The following is a 25,280-nucleotide window of genomic DNA, read 5'->3' on the forward strand; positions in this document are numbered from 1 at the left end:
TGTGTAAAAACACTGGCTCTGGTTGGCTACCATGAAACACATGACTGCTTAGCCAATCATAATCGCTTATCTCGTTTTTAACCCACCTCCACACTCGCTGTGTGAGCCAGAGGCATGTTCGGATTGCATAGTTTATTAAATCAATGCATAGTAACGCACCGCATTTAACTTTCAGTAATGGTAGCGGCGTTGTAACGACGGGAAAAGTTATTAGTTAGATTACCCAGTTACTGAAAAAATTATGTCGTTACCTAACGCTGTTCTTTTAAACGCCGTTATTCCAAACACTGTATGCAACAACATATTGGTTCAACAGGTCTCGAAAGATTTCATTGATGAAAGATTGAAAAAAGGCAGGTGAGTTAGCTAGGCCATACGGCATTACCTGATATTCATAGTGCCCCCTGGTGGTGATAAAGGCAGTCTTCCACTCATCACCCTCTTTGATCCTGATCAGATTGTAGGCACTTCGCAGATCTAGCTTGGTGTAAATGGTAGCTTCACGTAATTGTTCTAAAGCTGAGGGTAAAAGTGGAAGGGTATAGCGGAATTTCACAGTTACATCATTTAATCCTATGTAATTGATACAAGGTCTCAAAATAAAATTTTACTCAAATACACAAATACAATCTTTTTTCTCGATGAAGAAAAAGTTTGCAGCTGCCGGTGAAGTTGAAGGTCAGATGAAGCCAGAATTCAGGGCCTCTGTTATGTATTCCTCCATGGCTTGACTTTCATTTTGGGATAGAGGGTAGATCTTACTCTTGGGGGAGCATAGCGTTAGGGAAGAGGTCGATAGCACAATCCCAAGGACGATGGGGAGGTAGTTGGGTATCTTTGACTTTGCTGAAGACCTCCATTAAGTTATGGCAGCATGTTGGGATTTCAACATTCTGGTTAGTTTCGGGGGTTTCCACACTGGTTGCGAGACATGGGGGGCTGTGGCAAGACAATGATTCATACAGAAATCGGACCAATGAATGAGCTCACCATGCTGCCAGGAGATGCTTGGATCGTGAGCGCTTAGCCATGGAAATCCAAGGACGAGGTCATGCTGGGGGGAGTCCATGAGGTACAGACAAATGGATTCTTGATGAAATAGTCCCACAGTAAGTGTCAGAATTTTAGTTTGACAAGTTATTCCCTTTCCTATGGTGAATCCTTGATACTGATTGGTGGGTGCATGGTTGGACAGGGATGTTATATATTTGTGTGATGTCCTTGTTGATCAGGTTCAAGGCAGCTCCAGAATCGATCATTGCTGTCAAATTAACAAAAATTCTCAGTTCTTTGGATAACAGGAAGTCTGAATGACTTATTGCTAAGTAATGCAAAATGTTCAATATTTACCCTAGAGGCAGTTTGGCTCTTGTTTGGACATCCTGAGCTGCATTGTCCTGCCTCGCTGCAGTAAAAGTACAGGTAGAACTGACGACATCTCGCTCTCTCTTCCTCAGAAAGCCTAGAGAAGTTGCATGTTGCATGGGTTCATCGCTGATTGATACATTGAATGCAGGGGTTAAATGACTCTGTTGAACTCCTCTTGCACTTATATGCTGATAAGTTGGTCTCATAAGATTGTCAACATGTATGGCCAAGTTCACATACTGAGAAAACAAAAAATTATCTACTTTGCATGCCAACTCTATTTGTAGTTTGGGGCTGAGACGTTGCTGAAACACGGCCTTAAGAGAGATATCATTCCAACAACTCTGAGCTTGAAGTGTTCTAAACTTGACTGCATAATCAGCTGCTGTGTGGTTGTTCTGGGATAGGTGAAGTAGTTGAGTTGATATACAGTATTCTTGCCCCCAGCAGGATATTCAAACACTTCTCGCAATTGTTGAAAAATAATCCACAGAAGTTTTAATTTGTACATCGCTATCCCATACAGCAGAAGCCCAGTCAATTGGTTTGCCAGTCAATAGTGTCATTAGAAACGCACACTTCTTTTCATCTGACTCAAACTTCTCTATTTGATGATCAAAGTATAATCTGATTTGGTGAATAAAGCCTCTACGATGTTCAGCAGATCCATCAAATTTGTCAGGAAGAGCAAGGATTACCGTGTTCAGCGAGGGTGGAGGTAGTGAGCGGATGTAGTCAGATGTTTATTGACTGATCGGAGTTGAACAAGCTGCTCTTGAAAGCCCTTTATGGCTTCTGTCTGGTAAGCTAATGCTGCTTGCAGGTTGGCTACCTCAGCTGGATTCATGTTTGACGAAGTATTCTGTAAAGAGGACACAGAGTCAAAAGTAGATGGATTCTTGCAGAGGATTATTAAGCAGCTTCAGAAACAAACATATATCGTAGAATGGGGGGCCAATACCAGAAAAACAGTCCAATCTGTGAGCATACATAAGGAAGAATCCAAAGGCAAAGTGGCAGGCAGGCAATAGGTCCAAACACAGATATCAGTTCAATCAGGCAGCCAAATCAGAAGGGATAATCCAGACAATCAAAGACAAACAGGCAGAATCATACACGTGGTCAGCAAACAGGAAAACAAGGTAAACACTCAGTTAGGCAGTGTAACTGGCAATACTTCACCAAGCATTGGATGTAGCTTCGAGTACATACATAGGCCTCTTGTGGTCAGCAAATATATAAGTGCAGCTTTTAGTAGGCAGGAATGATTGGAATGTTGGGGTGGAAAAGGAAGTGATGTGCTCGTTGCAGCTGCACATATTATAAGTGTACAGTATACGTGTTCTCATCCTCTCCCATAATGGGTTAATACTCCTTGACAAGGTCTGTTGCTACTTTCTGATTACATTTCTGGCTACATTTAAAAATCAAACATATTGATAATTTTAATAATTGTTGTAATGCTAAAATCTTTGTTTTCAACTTCCAAATAGGTGTCCAGTGATTGATAAATAAATATTTTGATTGCTGAATATTGTACCCTAATTTAAGTAGGTGATTAGTAGCATCAATGCATATGTCAGATTTATCGCATGAAAAGCTCTTGCTATCAAACAGTGAAGGGATTTATCAAACAGGCCAGTTAATAGAAGGTTTTTCAAAGAAATGAATGCTCTCTTTTACAAGCATTTTCTCTTATTTATAAAATGCAAAAAAAAAAAAAAGATTTACCTGGCGTTGGCTGCTTTAATTTGCAGTTTATTGGGATGCACTTAAAATGAAGATAGTTGGTGTTTTATTTTAAAAATACATTTGGATATATCTTTGCCAAACCCTGACTACACATTTAATCAAGTTTGTGTTTTCCCCCTGATATTGTCAGGGATACATCACCGACGGTAAGCGTGATTTCACCAAGTACAACATGTTCCTGGATCAACATCCCCATCAGTCAGAATTGAGATATACAGTAACCTTTCCCACTGATTTTAGGAATAAATTATGGGTAAGGTTAGGTTTAGGGGCAGGGATTGGGTTAAGTTTATATTTTTAGACAATAATGTTGATCCAGGATCATCAAAAGATGTAAGTAAAGATGTTGATCCAGGAACATGTCTTACTTGGTAAAATCCTGGCGACCTATCAACGATATCTGTTCCCTTTCACAAACCGATCCAATCGCTGGAGTACTGATCACCTGCACCTTTGTTCTGTCACTGCTCTGTCACAAAAACCAATTCCTTGTATGTGTAAACATACCTGGCAATAAAGCTCATTCTGATTCTTGCTACACTAACTTGTGTCTATTTTTACCTCCAGAAACTCTGACGATCCTCTTGGGGTTTCCCTCGTCATCTGGACTGTTGCCACTGCCCTTATTCTCACCTGCCATTCACTCTGAATTCAGACCGTTCAATAAACCTTGTTATTTTACTAGCCTCCCGTTTCTACCCTGGTTTTGTGACCGATATGTATTTTTGATAAAAATATTAAGGCAACTCTGTCCTCACTCCCCATTGTATTGCAAATTATTTTATCTGTCTAAATTCACATATCACTAGTTCGCTCTTATTTCGTTTAAATTTTTATCTGTCCAAAACAAGAGCCAGTTTTGTAAACGGATATATCAAACTAGGAGGGAGAAAATAATTATTAATAATGAAAGATAAATTGGTTCCATTTTTTTTAAAAGTACTGTAAAGGAAATATTTTTGTGAAGACCACTATTTATTATTGCAACTAAATGGAGATATTTATATATAAAAAGTCATGATGCCTCTCCAGTAGTCTCACATAGCCAGACCTGCAGACTGACAGCTGAAGTTCTGGAATTCATGGCAGCTTTCATTGGTCAAGGCTTGCCCATGAGGCCCTTTGATCGACCTGTAAAACAGCCAATAACAGTTAATTTAGTTCAGCAGCATGTTTCGAGGCACGGAAATGTCACCACAATAACAGACCAGTATGTAAAACTCTCAGATGTATTTTAAGGATTCTGTGCCGCAGACTTTAAATAGTTTACATACTTTGAAAATGACTTCATTGTTTCCAGACAGTACATTAAAGAATGCGACACACGTCTCGTGGAAATCCTGTAGAATTTATCCAATTCGATGACTCCTGAAGTGTTTCCAATTTTGTGTGTTGTATGCATCAGATGTTCAGTCAACTGTCCGTGGGCATGACGTCTTAGGCTGAGACTACTTCTCCGGCAGACCATGCATATACGCACCTCTAATGGGTACTAAGATATGTAAACAGCAGTTTCCTCATCTTCCCACTGAAAATTTTTGTATAGGGATACTATGAATTTTAGGCACAAACCACAGGCTTGCCTTTACTTGCTTTGTGTTGTTGGAAGAGCTCCAGACTGAAAGAATGGAAAGGCCACGATGACGAATCAAGGCATCTGGGCCTTGATCAAATGAAATATGACAGTGAGAACTACGTCACTACAATTACACACTGTGTCTACAAAAACTAGTTTAAACACAGTGGAGACATTTTTACCATACCCATATTAAACAATAATTCACCCACGAATTGAATCTTGCTCACATTAACTCACCAATGTTTGCAACCTATATGTGTTTTTTCCCATACAACTCTAATCTGGCACATAAATCAAGTTAAATAAAACTTGCAAACTCTATTTCCGCATATAGCTTTGTGTAATGAATAAAAACAAATTCAAACTCTGAAATAATGTTTAAAAGTTTTGGATGTGTCGCAATAGTGTGCGCAACTTTAGCCAGCATAGCCATATACAATTTTTGACAAGAATAAAATGAGCAGGGTTGTTCATTTTAGATCTCAAGTAAACAAAACGTGATAAACAATTGTGTGAATTATTTGATCAAGGACTTTATTCTAGGACTTCTATATTCTTTGCTTTAATAAAGTGTGTGTCATTTTAAGTCTATCCCAGCTTCAGATTCATCCACATAAAATCCAGTATTCAAATATTCGATGGCGGACGTGTCTACATGTTTGGAGCTGTAGAATGAGGCATCTTTACTCTTAAAAATATAGGTGCTTAAAAGGTTCTTCACAGCGATGCCATAGAAGAACCATTTTGGTTCCACAAAGGACCATTCAGTCAAAGGTTCTTTAAAGAAACCATCTATTTCTTACCTTTTTATAATCTAAAGAAGCTTCTTTCGCCAGAAAAGAACGTTCAAATATTCTTCAGATGTTAAAGGTTCTTTATGGAACCATTTAGACAACAAAGGTTCTTCTATGGCATTGCAAAGAACCTTTGTTTTTAAGAGTGTACCTATATCCATGCTATGAAAGGGAAGGTTTTCAGTGAATAACAAAAATTTGAGCCATGATATAATTTAATAACTTTGTAGGTTAAATTAAATTACTTATTAATGCACACAAGTCACGTGGACTAGTTTTTATGATCTTGACAACAGCTTGACAAACGTGAACCGTGCATTACAAGGGTGATTCAATACCCTGATCGCACATGTACATCAAAGAGACGTCTATTTTACGTCTGCATCTGCAAAACTGATTTGTTCTGTCTGGGTATGACAGAATTATATTGGTTTGAACTACTTCATTTAGCACTTTAACCCATTCTAATATATATGTATATATATATATATATATATATATATATATATTATATATATATATATATATATATATATATATATATATATATTGTAGTAGTATTTTGTATAATGTGGTATAATACAGGTGTTTCAAAGAGCTTGTGTTAAGGGACAGAAACCAAAAACCAATCACAATTCATTATGCAAACTTCACAACGACGTCTCTTAAATGGATTTCGAATTGCAAACATTTTCAAAGTGTATGCGTAAGTGGGAGATTTTTATATTTTTTTAAAAGTATAGCTAATAAACACTAAATAAAGCAGATTGATCTATGTGTGCAGCTAAATTACTGTATTTAGATAAGCAGAAATGAAGCCAAATAATACAAGAAAAGAACAACAATTTTCATAACAGATCTTATTATTCCAGATCTTATTGTTTCCTGAAGTACTTTCAAATGATGTTTGAAATAATTGCATATCTGTATTGGCAAACTGAGCAAATTCCTTTCATGGCAAAACAATGTCAAATGGTTTCCTCATGATAGCAAAAAGCCTGAAGCAGACATGGGAACTAAGAAGGAAGTATTAGAAAACACCCAAACGACATTTTAAAGACCGTTGTTATCCAGGGAGTGATGAATAAATTGCCCTGAAGGTACATATCATAATTGCATGTCACTTATGTGGTTTGCACAAGAGACAGATTCATCTGTCTGACTCAATTTTGTGCTATTCACACAAGTATTCATATCATAACGTCAAACTACAGACCACTTTGGCAATTGATATTGGTCATTATATGCTCATAAATTCTGTTGAATTTCCAGATTCCCTGAAAAATACACTCATTTTTATTTGCTATCATGAAATCACTAGTTTGAATCATACTGGTTACTTAAACACTCATATCCACTGAGCACTAGTTAGTTGTGGCATAAATGTTAAAAAGGTATGCGGTAACTAACTGAATCAAACCCTCTTCATAACAGTAACACCTAAATCATTACATTTTTATGTAAGATCAATGATATAACAAATAAGCATATAAATCTTCAGGATTTGAATCCAGGGTTGGTTTTAGCAGAAGTTCACTTGAATGTGATGAGGTAGTCTGGATAAGCCTGGCAGTCATGGAAAACTACAAACATGGAGGGATTTTGAATATTATCCACCACGCTATCATAGAGGTCAGGTGCCGCACGCACAGGTGGCGTCTTCATGTTACCCTGACCCTGAGTGTAATAACCCGTGAGCACACGAGCCACAAACATGAGCTGAGTCCCGTCTGCTGCAGGAACCGAATAGGTAGGATCGGCAGAGTAGCTGGCGTTCACAGCAAAGTATGTCCCATGTCCATAGACGGTGGCTGAGAATGGATAAAGTAATCATTATCAACTGAGGCAATATCAGCATATTTTAGTGATTTTTTAAAGTTAAAATGTTACGACATATTGCAATAGTGGCAATTATCTGCACCTCAGTATTTTAGTACATTGTAAAACACTATACAATATTGAAGAGTGTAAATTAAAGGCATCTTATTGGGACAATAAAGCCCTCCCTACACCTATCATAACCCTACATGATGCTGTATTTTTTACTTTTTATTATATTCTTCATTTTAATTTAAACAAATTTATTTTCTGATGTGATTTGAAATTTGAAAAAGGGAGAAAAAAAAATGCCAAGACGGATTCCAACCCAGGTAAATTGCGTTAAAATGTCTAGGTTACGCGTTTTACCATCTACGCCATTGGAGTTGATGAGTATTGGTTGTCTTTTGCAGTGTTGACTGTCAGAATCACACACTTTAGTTAATGTAAATAGCTTCAGCAACAGTAAAGTTCTTAGTGTAAATAGAAACTCCGGAACAATTTACGAGACCATTGAGTGACTGACTGGGAATCTGTTTACTAGACTGTTAAACTATAAAGAGGAAGTTCATCCAATGTTCGGCCAAAAATTCTGTCATCACCCACTGATGGTTTGTCACTCATACATGTTATTGCATGACTTCAAAGGACTATGAGTGAGTCAGATGAACTTCAATTGGTTTATAGTGACTATGAGTTTCAAGGTCAAAAAATGACTAAATGTACCTTTACGTACCTTGACACTCAAAGTCACTATAAACCAAGCCGTTCATAAAGTTTGTATATTGGTCACAAACAAATAGTTACAGATTTTCCATTTTAAAACCTTTAAAATAATAATATAAAAGCAGTTACCATTTTGCCCTGCAAAATTGCGATTAAAGTTTGACTTCATGATGGATGAGCAGGATGCCTCTGATGTGCCGTGATAAAGCATCTTCTCTCCTGCTCCCACAAGAGGATCATTTCTGTTTTCCAGCTCTATTTTACGTCCCTCGTATAACCGCCGAAGATTCATGTTCTGGATGCGCTCGATCTGTGGAAATATATTTGCAATTAAACAGCCATTTACAGGCATACCTGATGGACTTCACATTCACATCTGTTGTTCTTCATAGACAAACTATAAAGACTGTACTGCCATACGAAATGGAAAGTGAAGTGACGTGAAGCCAAGTATGGTGTCTCGTTACTCGAATTTGTACTCTGCATTTAACCCATCCAAGTGCACACAGCTGTAAGTAGCGAACACACTAGTCTTGTTTTAGACTGACTATAATCCTAAAATAAAACTAGATTTGAATGAAGCCATTGTGGAGTTCTTTATGTCCTTCGATGGTTTGTGTCATGTAAAGCACACTCAGATGGTGTCAGCTGTCAAACCTTGAGCACTGTTTTGTTGACGGTCGTCTTGAAGCCCATCTTCACAATCTGGAACTCTTTAGATGACGGATCTAAGGCAATCACTTTTAAGAGGTCACTCTGACTCATGTTGTCCCAGTAGACTGGCACAGAGAAATCTGAAATGCAAAATAATGAGGGTTTTGATTTAGCTGGAATTATTATGTATCAGTTTATATTACAGATATAGATCGGTGGTTTTTCAACTGGACAAAGATTTGATCTTTTTTATCTGTATAAACAGTATCAAATACATATTTAAAATAATCTGGGCCATATTTCCATATACTATAAAGGCAGTTTCTCACCTGAAGGGTTCTCCAGTCGTTTGAGAGCGGTCACCTGTCCTGAATCACACGATGTGGCCTTCATATTTTGCAGATCCACAGTCCATTTCTTACCCTGTGCATCCTCAATTCCATCTTTCACATCTCTTTTCTCAAGCTTATAATTCACATCTATTGGTAACTTCTGCCAAATGCCCTGTGGTGGCAGAATGCACCACGTGACCTGACTGAAGAGGAAGGTCTGGTCCTTCTCTCTTACCTTAGAGTTTGGGAGAAATAAAATGTTAGGCTTGGCAAATGAATAAATTAATAATCATGAAACACTATAAACCCTTAATCAGTCCTGGACTTTTCCTTCATTTTTAAAAAGTGTTATACCTTCATCTCAGGGGCATGAGACTCTGTGACTTTCCCTAAATAATTTCTACATTTTCTAAAAGCACACTAAAGATGTGTAAAAAAAATTGGTTTAATTAAAAATAAATGGGGAAATGAAAAAAAAAAAAAAATTTGTCCAAAAAGAAAAAAAAGAGAAAAAAATCGGTATAAATCTGAAAATTTCTACATATAAATAAAGGACTGGTCATAGAGCATAAGCACAAAGTGGAACAAACTTTCTATTCACACACACACACACACACACACACACAAACTCATGTTTGTTTTGTGAAAAGTGTGTTCATCCCATAGTCGTAATGGTTTTTATACTGTACAAACTGTATATACTATGGCCCTTCACCAACCCTACACCTAACCCTAACCCTCACAAGGAAACTTTGTGCATTTTTACTTTCTCAAAAAAAAAAAAAAACTCATTCTGTATGATTTATAAGCGCTTTGAAAAATGGGGACATGGGTTATGTCCTCATAAGTCACCCTCTCCTTGTAATACCTGTGTCATACCCATGTCATTATACAGAGTTGTGTCCTGATAAGTCACAAAAACAAGAGCACACACACACACACACACACACACACACACACACACACACACACACACACACACATGTGACTGCAACAGGGAGCATTTTTATAAAAAACTGACACATAAAATCAACAAGACTGGCATAAATCTGAAAAATATCCATACATATATGAAGGACTAATACTAGACACAGCCCATGGCATAGGTGACATAGGCAATTGCCTAGTTTCTTGATTTAAAAAAAAAAAAAAATTGACATCAACGGAAAAAATAAGATATGACAACATGTCATGCTGGACTAATTTAAACACTTTCTACATCATGAATGCATTAATAACTATGCATGGCACATCCAGTTAATATTTTTGCCATTTATGTGCTCTATAATTTAAAAAAGGTATAATTAAAAATGAGTGAAGAAGAAAATGATCATGCAATGTTGTTTTCATTTTATTTAGGCTACATTACTGCTTGTTTTTAATTCACAAAAAAATGTCTAAATGTCTATTATCTAGCATTCATAAACTTAAATAATTAAGTATAAGTATGTCATTTTCCACTGTATGCACAAAATTGAAATGAAATGTATGGGTAAATTTAACCTTTATTTTGTTGCCTTTGTTGCTTGTTAAGACTACTTTAGGTATTTTATTTAGGATCCAAAAAGACACACAAGTGCCTCCCACACCGGAGACCTGGGTTTGAGGTTCACTTGGAGAACCTGCTTCACATAGTTGTAGGAACTAGTTGTATCTGGTCTCTTCAACAGGCTGTTTTAACAGATTCACTCATAAAATACCTACAACGTGCTTCAACATATCCATTATAATTACATTTATCCTAATACGTATCAAATGTTTATGGGGGAGGGTGAATGTGAGAATGTGGAAAAGTGTGTTTCTGTTTTGTTATGTTATGTTACATTATATAGTTGAGATTAGAACAGTCTACATTGTCAGAATTTCTAATAAAGGGAAAGAGAGAGAGAGAAAATGGCAGATAAACTGTCAACGTCTGCCAAATGTGCTTGGACTTGTAGAAACTATAGTTCATGATATGCAGTATAATTATCAGTGTTTTGCATTTTGCTTGTTTTTTTTCCCTCTTGTTTATTAGCCATGTGATTTATATATATATATATAAAGTTGTATTGTTCTGTGTACCCTTCACCCCTGTCCATTACTGTTTATTGGTGCTGTTGTTTTGTTTTGTATTATATTGGTTTTATTTACTCAATATTGATATTTTGTTCTAAAAAAATAATTAAATTTATTGAAATAAGTGAATATATAAATTAAATAAATCTGAAATAAATAGTATGTGATTACAGTCTTGTCTTTTAGCGGTGACTTGTAATGTTTCCGCAAATGTATGTATAATAATTAGCAAGAAGATATCAGATAACAACAAATTCTAACTTTGACAAAAATACAGATTTCCTGTATTTTAGAATGTTTAAATTTATATTTCACAAAATATCTGTCATAAAGTTGTGAGGAGAAGTTAAAGCATCAAGAAAAATGAAGTGAAAATGAAATGAGCCCCTATGGACCTCTATTGGATATGTGTGGTCAATGCACTTTCTTTCTTTAACTATAATTCCTAAAGTCTTTCCACAAACCTGCATATGGCAGGGTTCCATCCCTAACGCGTAGAGCAATGTCCAAAAACAATTTAGATTTAATTAAGATCATCATTTCAGTGATTTTTTTAAAATAAAAAAATTAGACAATTTATGGCATAGTTTAATTGTGCAGTAAATAGTTTAAAAACTACCAAATATCCGCAAAAACACAGCATAAATGTATAGTTGATAAGTAAATAAAATATAATATATAGTTTGCCATGTAAAAAATAAAAATAAATTCCTTATGCAATCACTCTGTGAAAGTTTGACTCCAAGGACCAAAAACATAAACCCTACTCGAGGACTGATTAAGGGTTAAATGATTGGTATACATTTGCAGTGTATGTGTGTGTGTGTGTGTGTATATAATTCAGGATCAGGAAAGGTCATGGACTCAAACTCAAACTTGACTTCAAACTCAAATCTATGGCCATTAACTATTATTTGCAAATTCTATGCATTATGTGCTGAGGCAATTGTGTGGAGAGCTCATTTAAGTTGAATGTTAATTCCTTGTTATTCTCACCTGTCTGCGAAGTGCATCTTGTATCAGTCTAACCACCTCATTCACTCCGTCCCTCTGCCCCTTTACTACCCATTGTTCAGAACTGCTCTGTTCTATCTGCAGGTGCAATGATTTCACTTTAGAGAGCAGCTGGCCCATCTCCTCTGGAGTGAGGCGTTCAATCTCATCAGGAAAGAAAGAGTGTGTGGAGCACTGGTCCTGATATGCCTGCTGAAGATCTCTGCATGCATTGGAAACATCATCCTCAGTGTGACCAATAACTAGAAACGCTGCTGTGCTCTCGGTGTCCGGCAAAGATGTCACCAGAGAACTCAAGTCCAAAGTGACTGGTAAGGGTAAGGAATGTGATCTACTTGATCTAGTTGATCCACTGTGCCTGATACTGGCTGCACTGCGTCCTCTGGTGGTTGCACTGGTAAGTACAAGAGGTGCAGGAGCTGAAAAAGGTGAATTTGCTAAATTAATAATGAGTGTCTAGTTAAAAAAATGATAAAAAGATACAATTAATTTTTGCATGAGATGGGCAAGAAATAAAAGTGCCTCTGCATTGTGCAGATTCATTCTCACCTTTTAACTGTGTATTGCTACCAAAAATTTGTTTTGCTGTTTCTTTGAAAGCCAGGAAAACATTAATCTTCAGCAGAATGATCCGAATGATTTTGAGACGTTGAAGGTTCGCTCCTTGAACACCTTCCTTTACTCCCTCTAGAATGGACTTGGCCACCACATTTGGAGCTAAACCTCCCTGTCCTGCAGAGCCAACACATTTACATTAACATGGCTGTCTATGATGCCAAAACATTCCTACTATTTCATTCATTTGCAATTTTGAGTTCATATCTTGCAATTCTGAGTATATCTTGCAATTTTGAGTTTATTTCTTGCAGGTTTTGAGTTTATATCCTGCAATTTTTATTTTGTATCTAAATGTTGAGTTTACCCTGCAATTTTGAGTTTATATCTCACAATATTGAGTTTTCATCTTGACATTCTGAGTTTATCTCATAATTCAGAGGTTATGTCTTGCAATTTTAAGTTTACATCTTGCAATTCTGAGAATATTTTTAACTCTGAGGTGGAAACAGACCTTCATCATTATACAGTAGGAGATGAAATGAGGAAAAATACATAAAACAAACTACTTACTACAACAAGAAATATACATTTTTATTTCCACAATGCAAATAACAATGAAGGTACTGACCAGCGCAGATGGCAGGAATGGCCACAGACCTGTAGAAGCCGTGCTCACATTGAACCACTATTTCTTTTGCCAATGTCTTGATAACATCAGGTTTTCTCTCTCCACAAACATGCAGAATTGTCTTACAGGGGAAGCCTCCTGGTGGGGTCGTGAAAATCTTCCCGCTCGCTACCTGAACTGGAGAATATATGAAAGGGATAGTGTTAGATGATATATTGCATGTATATATTTCATTAATTAAATCCTTTATCTATTTGAAAGTCCCATTTGGTTTTCTGTATTTTATTAAAATTGTTTTCTAACTATACTTGCAAACAGGATCAATTTAGTGTATGCTCGAATTTTCTGTTTCTAATAAAGGCATCCGATTCTGTTTTAGTTAGACAATTTTCAAAAGAAATGGCTTCCAGGGAAAGTTTCATTTGATAGATAGGTCTATCAATTCCATAAAACTTTGTGTTAAAATTACTTTCAATGCTTCCATACCACTGTAAAAAATGATATTTTGAACTTGTAAATAAAGATAGCTTCAGTTAAGTAAATTTCACAAACAAATACTATTTTGTCTTTTTACTTCAAAAATATCATGTTTAATTCAATAAGCTACATGAGGTTTCATTTTTATTATTTATTTTACTTAAATACATAAGTAAATTCAAATGGAACTGCCTAGTAGTGATGGGATTTATGGCTCTTTGAGGGGATCCGGATCTTCGCGATCCGTTCCTTTCAAAGAGCCGTTCAAAAGAATGGCTCTTTTGGCTCTTTTTAAATATTTAGTCAGTTTTAAGAAGCCAGCTTGGGAGCATCTCAGTTTATCCTGGAAATAATCACTGGGAGGTATTATGAGGTGAGATTTGTAGTCAAATAATTAAAGCTCAGATATCACACACCAATATCTGAGTTTGAATTATTCTGAAATATTGATTATTACCTCATTTCTCATGTGTCGACTATATTCCATAGGGTTGCACAAATCCCTCTGCTTAGACAGTGACATCATTATTTTGATTTACCTTTAGTACAAAGTGTGTCTTATGTTATTCATACAATACCTACTCACAAATAATCGTTAAAAACAAAGCCGGCTGCAATGAATTTCTGTGCAAAACAGCTTTTACTACAAACACTTCCACACAAGAACATTGTTATCACACAAGAACATTTTGATAGAAAACTATTTTTTTTTTAAGTAGATAAAATTAGAATAAATAAAATGGAAATGTCTACATACTACATACTATTACTACTGTAAACTTTGCAAATAGGACATCAGCCCCTTCAAGTCAATGAACAATAACAAAGTGGGCTGCAATGAATGTCTGTGGAAAACAGCTTTTAGTGAAACATTTCTATACAAGTACAGTATCACAAAAGAACATTTGTAATGATTTTAAAATAAGTTTTAAATGAACACAAAATGCAATGTAAATGCATGCACAACTAATAACTAATATCATCACGCTATAAAGGGTTGGCCTGCGCTGGGTGCGCCCCTCCCCCTATAACTGTTCTGTCTCCTGGCGGAGCTCATTTGTATGAACACGCATAGGAAAAAAGAACGATAGAAAGAACGGCTCCTCTCCAGTCGCGACTCGGCTCCCATCGTTCATGTTTATGAGCCGTTCAAAAGAATCGGTTCGTTCGCGAACGTCACAACTCTACTGCCTAGGTAGAAATGAAAGTTAAAACTCATAAGTATATTTTACTTGGAACTGTTTATTATGTTTACAAGGATTTGTAAATATCAAAGTTATGATCCCATATTTCCCATCAAGCAATGGGGCATGAGAAATTAAAAATGTACACTGTTTTATGTTTATTTTAGTTGTTAGTTGTTGTTTGTTTTAGTAACATACTGTTTTGTGACACCTGGAGTTTATTTTCTATTCAAAATGACCCATTGATACTCAAACACTATTCACTAATTGTTACCGTCATTGTGTGTGGTGTACCAAGTATTGAGGTCTCTGTGTTCATTTGGCTATTCTTTTTTTTTTTTTTTTTTATTGAGTGGGCATATTATCTTAAAATGATAACAGCCTGTCTACATGCTTACTTGCATGTTTGCAAGTGAACCAAATGCTTTAATAGCATGGTGATTTACCAGTCTGTACCTTGTTAAAGAAAATTGCATAAACTCGCAGATTTTATTAAATTCAGTGGTTAAGTTTTACTTTTCTTTTGCAAAAGAAAAATACATTTGTACACCTTTTTTCAGTAATAAGCATTAGACTACACAATGTAAAATTTACAAACAAAGAGTCAACAAAATTAACTGGGAATTTCCAAGTAAACTTAACTTAAAAATGTCTAATTAAACTTACTAATAATTATGTTTAGGCTTTTACTTAGCAAATGTTTGTAAATTTACAAGAATTTTCTGAGTGAAAAAACTTCAAGTAAATCCTACTCCACATTTTGTACAGTGTAGGTATTATTTAGTGCATTCCAAAATTATTGACAAAAGTCTTTTCATAAATAAAATAAAATCAAAAACTAACTTTATAAAAGAGGCTGTAGTTTATTTTTCTTACCGTCTGTCAGTTGAGCCTGGATTTGAGGTCCTGCCTTAGTAAGGATGTCCTTACACACTCCTGTGATGGACAGGTAAACACTCTCTTATGTTCTACATAGTGTCTCAGTAATGTTTTGGTTATTAAATTACAAAATCTGCATGAATACCAGCTGTCTTGAAGTCCTTAAAGTCAGTGGTGTTCACGATGGCATCAGTGGTCTCGTTAGTGATGTCTCCAAACACCAGATGGAGTTCAATCCCATCTACTGGCATGATGATCTCATCAAGGTCAGAGGTCAGTGACTGAAACAGAGCTGTGGTGACAGATAAAGACATGTACAGATGTAAGAAACCCTGGAAGGTGTAGTTAAATGTAGAAATTTCCAATACACAACAACAAATAATTTGTGCGCATGAGCTCTAATGGCCAGTTGAACGTATTCTGAGGCTCATTCAGACATTTCTCATTGACTATTTTTTATTTTATCACACAGCATCATGCTTTTGATATGTCATAGTGTCAAAATGTGCTTGGGCATGTTCATAAGTTACTATATCTAACCTGTAAGTGAGCTTATTTATATATATATATATTAATGAATCTCCCTTGCCTTTCCCTGTGTTGTCCACCATCTTTGCACTCAGATTCCCACAGACTGTCTGGAACATCTGCAAAAAATGTCCAAAATAGGGTTAAGCATAGATATCACTGAAATAAACTCCACTGCACTGAGTGCGTATGTTATATAGATAGCTTACCTCTTCAGAATGAGCATAATTAGCCATTATTGCGATACAAATGGTGTCCAGACAACCAGTGGGTCCAGATAAAAATTCACAGATCTCATGAGTAAGAATATTAACAGAGTCTTTGACCGGTACTGACAGCACTATGCCAGGTCCGATTACTGGCAATGCAACAGATCCACAAGATTTCTGCTTACACAGCTCAAAAACTCTGCGAAGTCCTGAGCGAAGCGCCTAAGACAAGATCACAACATCACAAAATACATTACTGATGGCAAAACTACTGTACTAAATCTTTCCATATTGTTTTTTAAAACTCTCACACTAACATCCAAAAATGCTTTGAGTTCGAATATATTTTAACTCCAAACTTTATGTCGGGGTCTTGATCACCCTGTCTGGGGTTTTTTTGCGATAACAACCGGTTGGATGTACATTATCCCTTACTTATATAGACATATAGTCATGATTAGTACTCTGTTGTGTTGTACTGTAATGATTATTTTATGACTTATAGCTTCCTTGTATTATTTTTGTACTTCTGTATTTTATGTGCAATGGTTTGTGACACTTTGGGTTTCGGAAAAGTGCATTATAAATAAAATGAATAATGCTATTTATTGTTTTCTTTAAGTCCCAGCCGTTCAATATTTTTGTCAAACCTTTTCGCTATTGTGCTTGTTTCCTTTTGGCGCACATTCCACAAAGAAAACCTTGGAGCATCCCAACGCCGGTGTCGCGTACACCTCCAGCACTTCTCCAGGCTTAAGCTTGTTATTTCCCTTTGCATTATTGAAGTTATTTTGAAGCTGCTGTCCTGCTTTACTCAACAGGGATGATCCAATCAAGGTTGAGGTCATGTTTGTCTGGATCATCGGCGCAACAAACACATCTGCCTGTAATTATACCAGTTACATTGGTTACTCAACAGTTCTGTTTGAGAGGTATAACATATAAATACAAAGCCAAAAAATATAATTTAGACCTACCCGCTGTTGTTCAAGACTGCCAACCACAACGTTAATGTCTATCGCTTTGTCAGAGTCCAGAGAGTCTTGAGTAGATGCAGACGTAAATGGTACACTGAGACTGCTCATGTATTTGGGTACTTTACCTCTTTTCTGCTTATCGTCAATAGGCAGTATCCCAACCAGATGAGAGTTCTTGACCCTTTGGAAGATCCTTGCACCTTCACTTTGAAAAACCTGTTGAACTCCAGGTCCTTTCACCTCACATCGTTTAGTGACAAGACTCTGAAAGCATGACTCAAGGCTGTCTTTCAAGGTCTCAACTTCACAGCGAGGTCCTGTGAGGTGGACACATGGCGAAGGTGAACTTGTTGGTTTTATTTCCACACTGCTCTTCTTTATGCCACCAATTGCCAAGATCTCAGAGAAGTGCTCTACCATCTCTGGACTGGGAAGAGGCAGGGAGACATGATGGATCTGATGATTTCTTTTGTACTCCAGCACAATGTTCTTCAGCTTACTGACTTCAGGAGTGTAGCCCACAAGTTGAACCTTGGGGTCAGGAGTTGATTCATCCTGGTATTTAAGCTCCACTTTAACACTTCTGTGATTGGCCTGCTTGACAGCTTCGCTCAAATCGTCCTTCAGCTTAGTAAATGCAGAAGATTTCTGAACATTTTCCAAGCGCACAGTCTCCAAACACAAGTCTCTCTGCACGGCAGCAGATGCCTCCTCTAGAGCTCCATCAGAGAGACTCAACAGAAGAAGATCTGAACCTGAAGTCTCGAGCATTACCGGGCTGCGGAGGCTCTGCTGAAATCGGTTTTGAAAGTGCTGTATACCGCCACTTGATTCCAAAAAAGTCATAAGAGGACGATGTGATGGGATCCTCTTCTCTTTGATTCCTTTTGCTAATTTTAAAAGCTCATTTTCACCTGCATGGACCTCTTTCTCAGGACCCTTTAGGAGAACGCATGTTCGCTCCTGTGTGATCTTAAGCGCAGGTAAATTAGATTTTATGTATGTCTCAAACTCTTCTTTGATGAGGTGAAATTGTTTCTCAGACACACAACACTCTTTTTGAACCTGCTGTTTGTCCTGCAAGCCGCTTATAAATGTTAACATTTTCTCCACTTCTTTTCGTTCTCCAACCACCACAGCTAAACATGTTAGTTTTTCAAAATAAATTTTTAAGTTATCACTTTGAAGGAAAGAGTTTTCTTCCAGAATCGCAAATCTGTCGCTTTCAACCTCAAAGTGGATGATGTAGCGTGACTTTAGAGCCTCTAACGCTTCATCCACTGCAAACTCCCATTTCATCAGGGAATAAACATCTTCTGTTGCTGGGTCCTTCACCACAACCAACTCTTCAGAGTCAACGTTGATCTTGAAGGTGCTGGAGATCATAGAGAGATGTGATTCCAGATCTGAATGTGGGTTTTTACACTCGTTGAGGAAGCGTAGTAGATAATGGTCCAGTTTAAATACCTTTTCCATATTTTTTGCACTTGCACATTTCTAAAAAAAACAAACAAACAAAAAAAATTAAATATGTGATGCAAATGTTTAATTTTATTACCTCAGAAGGGGTCAAAAAGGTATTTTCAACCTAGAATGTTCATTACAAAAAAATGCAGAATAAAAGTGCTTGGATCATAACATGCATGTTTATAATTAAAGCATTGATACTCAGAGGAAAAATCGCTATACTGCAATTTTAACATTAGTGCCACCTGCTGTCAGAGAGTGAATTTGCGTTCTCATTCAGATGTTCTGCTGTTTTTGTTTTGTTCAGTTCTGTTTGAGTTTTATAGTTTAACAAACCTAAAGTCAGACCATTCTGTTTTTGCTTTAAATTTCTAATTTATACAATCTATTTTAAATGTTTATTCTACACTTAAAAAAAAACACTGGGTTAAAATCTGGGTAAATATAGGGCAGAACTCATGCTAGGGTAATTTTACCCAGCAAATTGGTTTGTTTATTCAAAGCTGAGGTCTATAAGTTTTGCCTCTTTGACACCATCTCTGTTTGAAATGTGCAATTACAGTAATCTGCAGAATTATCATATTTACGTGGGTTGTGCATTGGCAGACTCCTCAGCACGGATGAATCTAATATTTTGATGTTGTCAGTCAATAATGCACTGGTGTGGATACTGTACTTCAGAATCACAGATTCTATGTCTTAAGTATGACCCAAATAAGAATGATCACCGGATATTAGTAACATGGAAGTAACATGTCTGCCACTTTTGTCCTGACCAACTGAGGAATAAAAAACATTAGTTTACAATAAATTGTGGTACCAATACTGATTGAATCTAATGATCACTTAGCTATAACATCAAACAGTCCATATTACTATTGTTATACTTTGTTCTAAAAAAATTTAATGTTTACAACATCAACATTGCGTGCTTATGTGTAGGCTATTTAGTTGTATGTTTTAGCATTATCTGTAGATTTCAAATTCTGTACAGTCTAATATATATTTGTCATGTAATTTTAGAATTTAATATGAAAGAATTTGTAACCCAGAAAGCAAATTAATGTTCCTTAGAACTGGTTCTCTTTGAAATACAAATCTTGTGTAATCCCCAGTCTCTATAATCAGATTCACATTTAAAACTGGAATGTAATATGATTTCAGTCACCCTTTTTGGATTACAATCCACCATCAAAAAGATGTTTAATTATTCTAGCTGCTTTGAGAAAAGACCATAAGTCCACCACCTGCAGCCTCCATACAAGCGGGTGGCCGGTAGTACTAAATGTTTACAGATGTGACTTAATAGAGTGGGGGAACCATGACTTCACTTTGTAGCCAGACACTGGTTCCCTTGCCAAAAATGCCTTTGGGATTTTTCCATAGACTTTTGGATTATTGAAAAAAAAAAAAAACAAGCTCTGTGTTCAACCATAGTTCATGGAACTTACACGTTTTGTCCATCAAGATAATCTTCACATAATAATAGATTTTTTTTAAAGCCAAAATACAAGTGGCAGAACTTAAAAGCTAGACTTACGCTATAAACTAAATAGCATAGTGAATAATTGAAACAATCATAACTTAACACGCATGAAAGCACTTTCAAAACAAAGAATTTCAAAAAAAGTTGCATTGGTTATTTTACAGTACGTGTAATAACATGTACTTATAGTGTACTTACAGTTTATTTATCTAAGAAAGTTCGGGTAATACAAGGTAACTGCATGGGGTAGAGTTAGGTTTAGGGGTAGGTTCAGGGTTAGTACCTAGTTATTACATAGTTATTGTGATTACTATAATAAGTACATAGTATGTACATGGGGAACAGGACTGTAAAATAAAGTGCTACCGGTAGAGTCCTGCACGGATTCGGGTACCCGCAAATTTGGCTGAAACGGGTGAAAAATATCCAACTGTGTCGGATACGGGTGCGGGTTGGGTCGGACACAGGGAAACACGGGTCTAAACACGGGTTCAAAAAAAAAACAAACAAAAAAAAAATATATATATATATATATATATTAGTGCTGTCAATCGATTAAAAAAAATTAACTAATTAATCGCACAATTTTTTAAAATTAATCGCGATTAATCGCGATTAATCGCAATTAAAAGACTGAAACTTTTTGGATATGTAAATGTAAAATGTAAATAATTAATGTAAACTCAAGACAAAGAAACTATTTAAATTAAAAATATGATTGTTTATTGGAATTTTTGTTTAACTTGTAACACTCATGTAAACAACATACCTGCAATAAACCATCAATATCCTCCAAATTTACTGTTGGCTTGAAAGCCATATTTATTACAGAAATAAAAACACAGGCATGTAAGTACCATTTGAATTTCAAAACAATCAATGCCAATAATAGACAAAAATGATTTCCATGTTGAATTCTAAGTGGACTGCAAAAAAATTCCAAAGTATAGTCATTGCCAGTGCTTTAAGTGGGCCATGCACTGGTACTCAGTACCGCCACTTCCAAATATAGCTCTTGAGCGTACCGCCACCTCTCCGTGCGCCCAGAACGTGCTTGTAGCGTACCGGTACGCTCATTTGGACATCTGTTTTAATAGAGGTTTTAATCTTTCACCTGCACTGCCGATTTTCAGAGCGCCCTTCACAATGCAAGCTTCCTAATTCATCCCACCCAGAGCAGAAACTACATTACCCATTCACCCTTAAGTTATACAAGTGAATAGCGCATGTGTCGCTTTTCCCACTGTTAAGTGTCAACAACTCAACGTGGCCGGAGAAGGTGTGTGAAACTCGTTGTGAGTTATACTAAAGCAAAATCTTGAGTATTTATTGTCTGATAAACATTAAAAACTGTCTGCGGAGGTTGAGTCGTCCTGCAGCCCCCGCTGGCTGTTCATTGGCTGCAGCATCTTTTTTCTAAGTTCTAAAAAAATACCTTAGACGGCAAGGCACAAATTTAGATATTCATTTATCTAATTAATCTATAGCCTATGCACAAAGACAATATGATCTTTTTGTCCCCTTTTTGTTTTAAAGATTGATGAAGAGAGAGAGCGCAAGTTGCTGCAGCTGCGAGGAGGACAGTGATGCACGCGTACAGGAGTGATTGACAGTTCGCGGCACTGTGTACAAAAATACTCCGATACACAATTATTTCGTTATTTTCGTTTAAGCTTATTAACGTTAGCTACAGAAAGGTCTGATTTACGCGGTGTTACAGTCATTGTTTTTTTTTTTTTTTTTAAACAATGACATTTGAGTTCATGATTTTAATGTTGCTGTTTCTTGTGGCAGACTAAATGAAGAGTAATGTTTCTTGTGGCAGACTGAAGAGTAATCCGGCAGAGTTTTACATTGAAACTTTCCGTCTAAAAGTCCTTCCTTGGTCTTATCCATATTTCTTTGCACGTTGAACACACATAGGCCACAACTGGAAATAAAAAAAACTGCAACCGCGTTAATTGCGTTATTTTTTTTTTACGCGTTAAATATTTCAAATTAATCGAATGTGTTAACGCGCTAATTTTGACAGCACTAATATATATATATATATACAGAATCTGAATTAAAATGTGTTTGATTTAAGCCTATTTTAAAATTTGTGTCATAAAATTATATTGTGCATAACGCGATCGTTATGAAGGTGTTTAAACAACAATACACTTCCACTTGCATGTATTTGACAATCGGAATATCAGATATTTAATTCCATAGCTAACACATTTGTGAATATGGGCCTAATCTAGGCTATCCAGGGTTGTTATTTATTTGACTTTGTGCAGCTCATTTACATGCGCGCTCTGGGCAGATCCGCCTCTCACGATGCTCAGCTGTGAAGGATTCAAATTCGAAAAAAGTGTGTCTAATGTGATTTGCTTAACTGATTTGATTTCAGGTGCGGGTCCGGTGTCGGTTCTATTTTAAGCGGGTCGGGTCGGGTGCGGATTTTAATTAGTGCCGCTGTCGGAAAACGGGTCGGATGCGGTTTTAAACACTGCGGTTATGGGCGGGTGCGGATTTACAAAATCGGACTCGTGCAGCTCTCTGGCTACCGGTGCATTAAAAGTCAATAAATGCTTGATTAATATTCATATTTTAATTAAAAACTTCTTAATTAAAATTCTAGTGCATTTAATCAAGTTTTTGTGTATGGTAAGATTTAACTTACTGTATTTTAGTAGAAAGTACCATATTTAGGGTGCGTATAAAATGTTATTTAATCCTTGCTTCTAGAAAAGCTGTCTGCTTTCTGACAGCTTCATGTGACAGTAAACATTTAAATTCAATGTGGCTTTAGGCACTATGTGTCATTAAAGTTTCACTTTCACCGTGACTAAGTTGGTAAAAATAGTGCTTACATGAAATTATATACCTTAGGGTACAAACCCAGAGTGTGTGTTTGTGTGTGTGTGTGTGTGTGTATATATATATATATATATATATATATATATATATATATATATATATATATATATATATATATATATTTAATCATTTATTTTTTTGCCTTGTCTGTTTATTTATGGTAACAACTATATTTATACTGCAGGGTCCCTTTTAATGCAATAGCATTGTGTAATAGTTCCTTTACGGATTATCACAGAACTGGTCTGATTGCTGAATCTGATTGGTGATTGATGAATTTATGGTATGATTGCTTGCTTGTGTAAAGGGAAGTATTGTGTGCATTGTTTTTTTTTTTTCAACTTGCCTTGTTTGTGTGTATTTATTTATGTCCTTTTAATCTAACTTGCTTGGAGAGAAAATGTTAGTATTTATATACTGTATGTATACAAATGCATGACAAGAAATAAAGTTATGTGTTTCTATACACCAACACCCACCTTTGTCCTTTAATTAAGATAGAAAGTAGGGTAATGTTTTATATTATTTGAGTTACTGAGAGTTCAGTTATACATCTCTTCATAGCTGGGTGTACTAGGCACCTAAAGGCAACAATGTTATCAACATAATTTGAATTGCAATCTTTATATGAGTTTATTGCCTAGTCTTTTCCCAGACCATCCTTATGGTCAATTGATTTCAGAGAACTACAGTATTTACTTTACGCAGAGAGTTTCTTTCTGGAAAAACTGGTTTGATCCTGTACAACCAGGAAATAAGGTACAGCACGTATAGAAGCAAAATAGCTGTTTGTTTTGTGCCACTTACCTGATTGGGAGATTCTTGAGATTGTTTGCTGCTTTCTGCAACACTTTCACACCTCAATGAAACATGGATGTCCTCTTGGCCTTCTATTTTAATGATATGATCCTTTCGTTCTAGTACTCTTTCCTGGGCTTCGAATACAATTAGCACACTTATTGATGAGTGTATAGTGTTGTCATTATAAATCTAATATTGCATTTGTTTAATTAAGATAAAAGCATGGGACTGATTATAACATGGTGCAAAATAAATGAATAGATAAAACATCCTTACCTTGTTGTTCCATAAAACTTATCTTGTAAGTGTTGTCACCCACTTTATTGATCTCACACTCTCCCCCTCCAGACCTTCTCCTGATTTTAAAATACTTTTGCATTTGTCTTAGTTCTGCATCAGAGAGATTCTCTGCCTCAAAAAACACAGCATACTCGTTGTTCTCCATCTTTAATCTGTTATTGTATTGAGCTTGGACATATAAGTGCTCTGAGATCCTTTCACTTTTGCTTTACATGGCCACGCCTCCAGCTTCCTTTTAATGCTGTGAGACTATTGAAGTGGTACAAAATGTAGATTTATTTAAAATTATGTTGAAACAGTAGAAAATCTGAGTGGCACTATTTAAGAGTAAAAAAAAACAAAATTATTTAAAAGTATGTTAAAAAAAATACACATTATTTCAGCTACAAAAGAAGTGATATCGCCAACTATAGGGCACTGAAAGTACCATATCTTGTGCATTTTGCCCTTATTTACCCAAACTCTAAAGGCTACTTTATGTAAAAGCAAGTTCCTTAGCAAGTAGGTGTGAATCACAGGTATATTACAGGTGCATCTCAATAAATCAGAATGTTGTGAAGGTTCATTAATTTCAGTAATTCAACTCAAATTGTGAAAATCATGTATTAAATAAATTCAATGCACACAGACTGAAGTAGTTTAAGGCCCAATCCCAATTCTATTTTATACCCCTTCCCCTACCCCTCCGCTTACCCCTTCCCCTTGTCCCTTGAAACAGAGTATCAAGGGGTAGCGAAGAAAATATTGCCCTAAGGATTGGGACACCACTACTGTGCCGTCACACATCATCATTCGTCGTCTCTTACAATACACACATGTGTGCTGG

At 36.2% G+C, this 25,280-nt stretch overlaps 1 protein-coding gene across 1 annotated transcript; it reads right to left on the minus strand.

The window, feature by feature from the left end:
* Positions 1 to 6,573: 6,573 nt before the first annotated feature.
* On the minus strand, positions 6,574 to 24,653 carry LOC113073248 (poly [ADP-ribose] polymerase 14). The gene is made up of 15 exons (XM_026246121.1): positions 24,431 to 24,653; positions 24,161 to 24,288; positions 17,536 to 19,032; positions 17,209 to 17,442; positions 16,559 to 16,780; positions 16,411 to 16,468; positions 15,967 to 16,113; positions 15,819 to 15,878; positions 13,282 to 13,458; positions 12,645 to 12,827; positions 12,078 to 12,514; positions 9,021 to 9,258; positions 8,695 to 8,831; positions 8,167 to 8,347; positions 6,574 to 7,304 (listed from the first exon to the last, which is right to left on the minus strand). The coding sequence occupies exons 1-15, from the start codon at positions 24,597 to 24,599 to the stop codon at positions 7,027 to 7,029; spliced, it is 4,146 nt and encodes a 1,381-aa protein (XP_026101906.1). The 5' UTR covers positions 24,600 to 24,653; the 3' UTR covers positions 6,574 to 7,026.
* Between the last annotated feature and the right edge of the window lie 627 nt (positions 24,654 to 25,280).

The sequence above is a fragment of the Carassius auratus genome, unplaced genomic scaffold, assembly GCF_003368295.1.
Source record: "Carassius auratus strain Wakin unplaced genomic scaffold, ASM336829v1 scaf_tig00011697, whole genome shotgun sequence".
Taxonomy (NCBI): Eukaryota; Metazoa; Chordata; class Actinopteri; order Cypriniformes; family Cyprinidae; genus Carassius; species Carassius auratus.

Coding starts and splice junctions, on each gene's coding strand:
- LOC113073248 (XM_026246121.1), bottom strand. CDS start 24,599: ATGGAGAACAACGAGTATGCTGTGTTTTTTGAGGCAGAGAATCTCTCT. Junction 15,879..15,966: donor TAAGGACTTCAAGACAGCTG/GTATTCATGCAG, acceptor TGTCCATCACAG/GAGTGTGTAAGGACATCCTT. Junction 12,515..12,644: donor TAGCAATACACAGTTAAAAG/GTGAGAATGAAT, acceptor CACCTTTTTCAG/CTCCTGCACCTCTTGTACTT.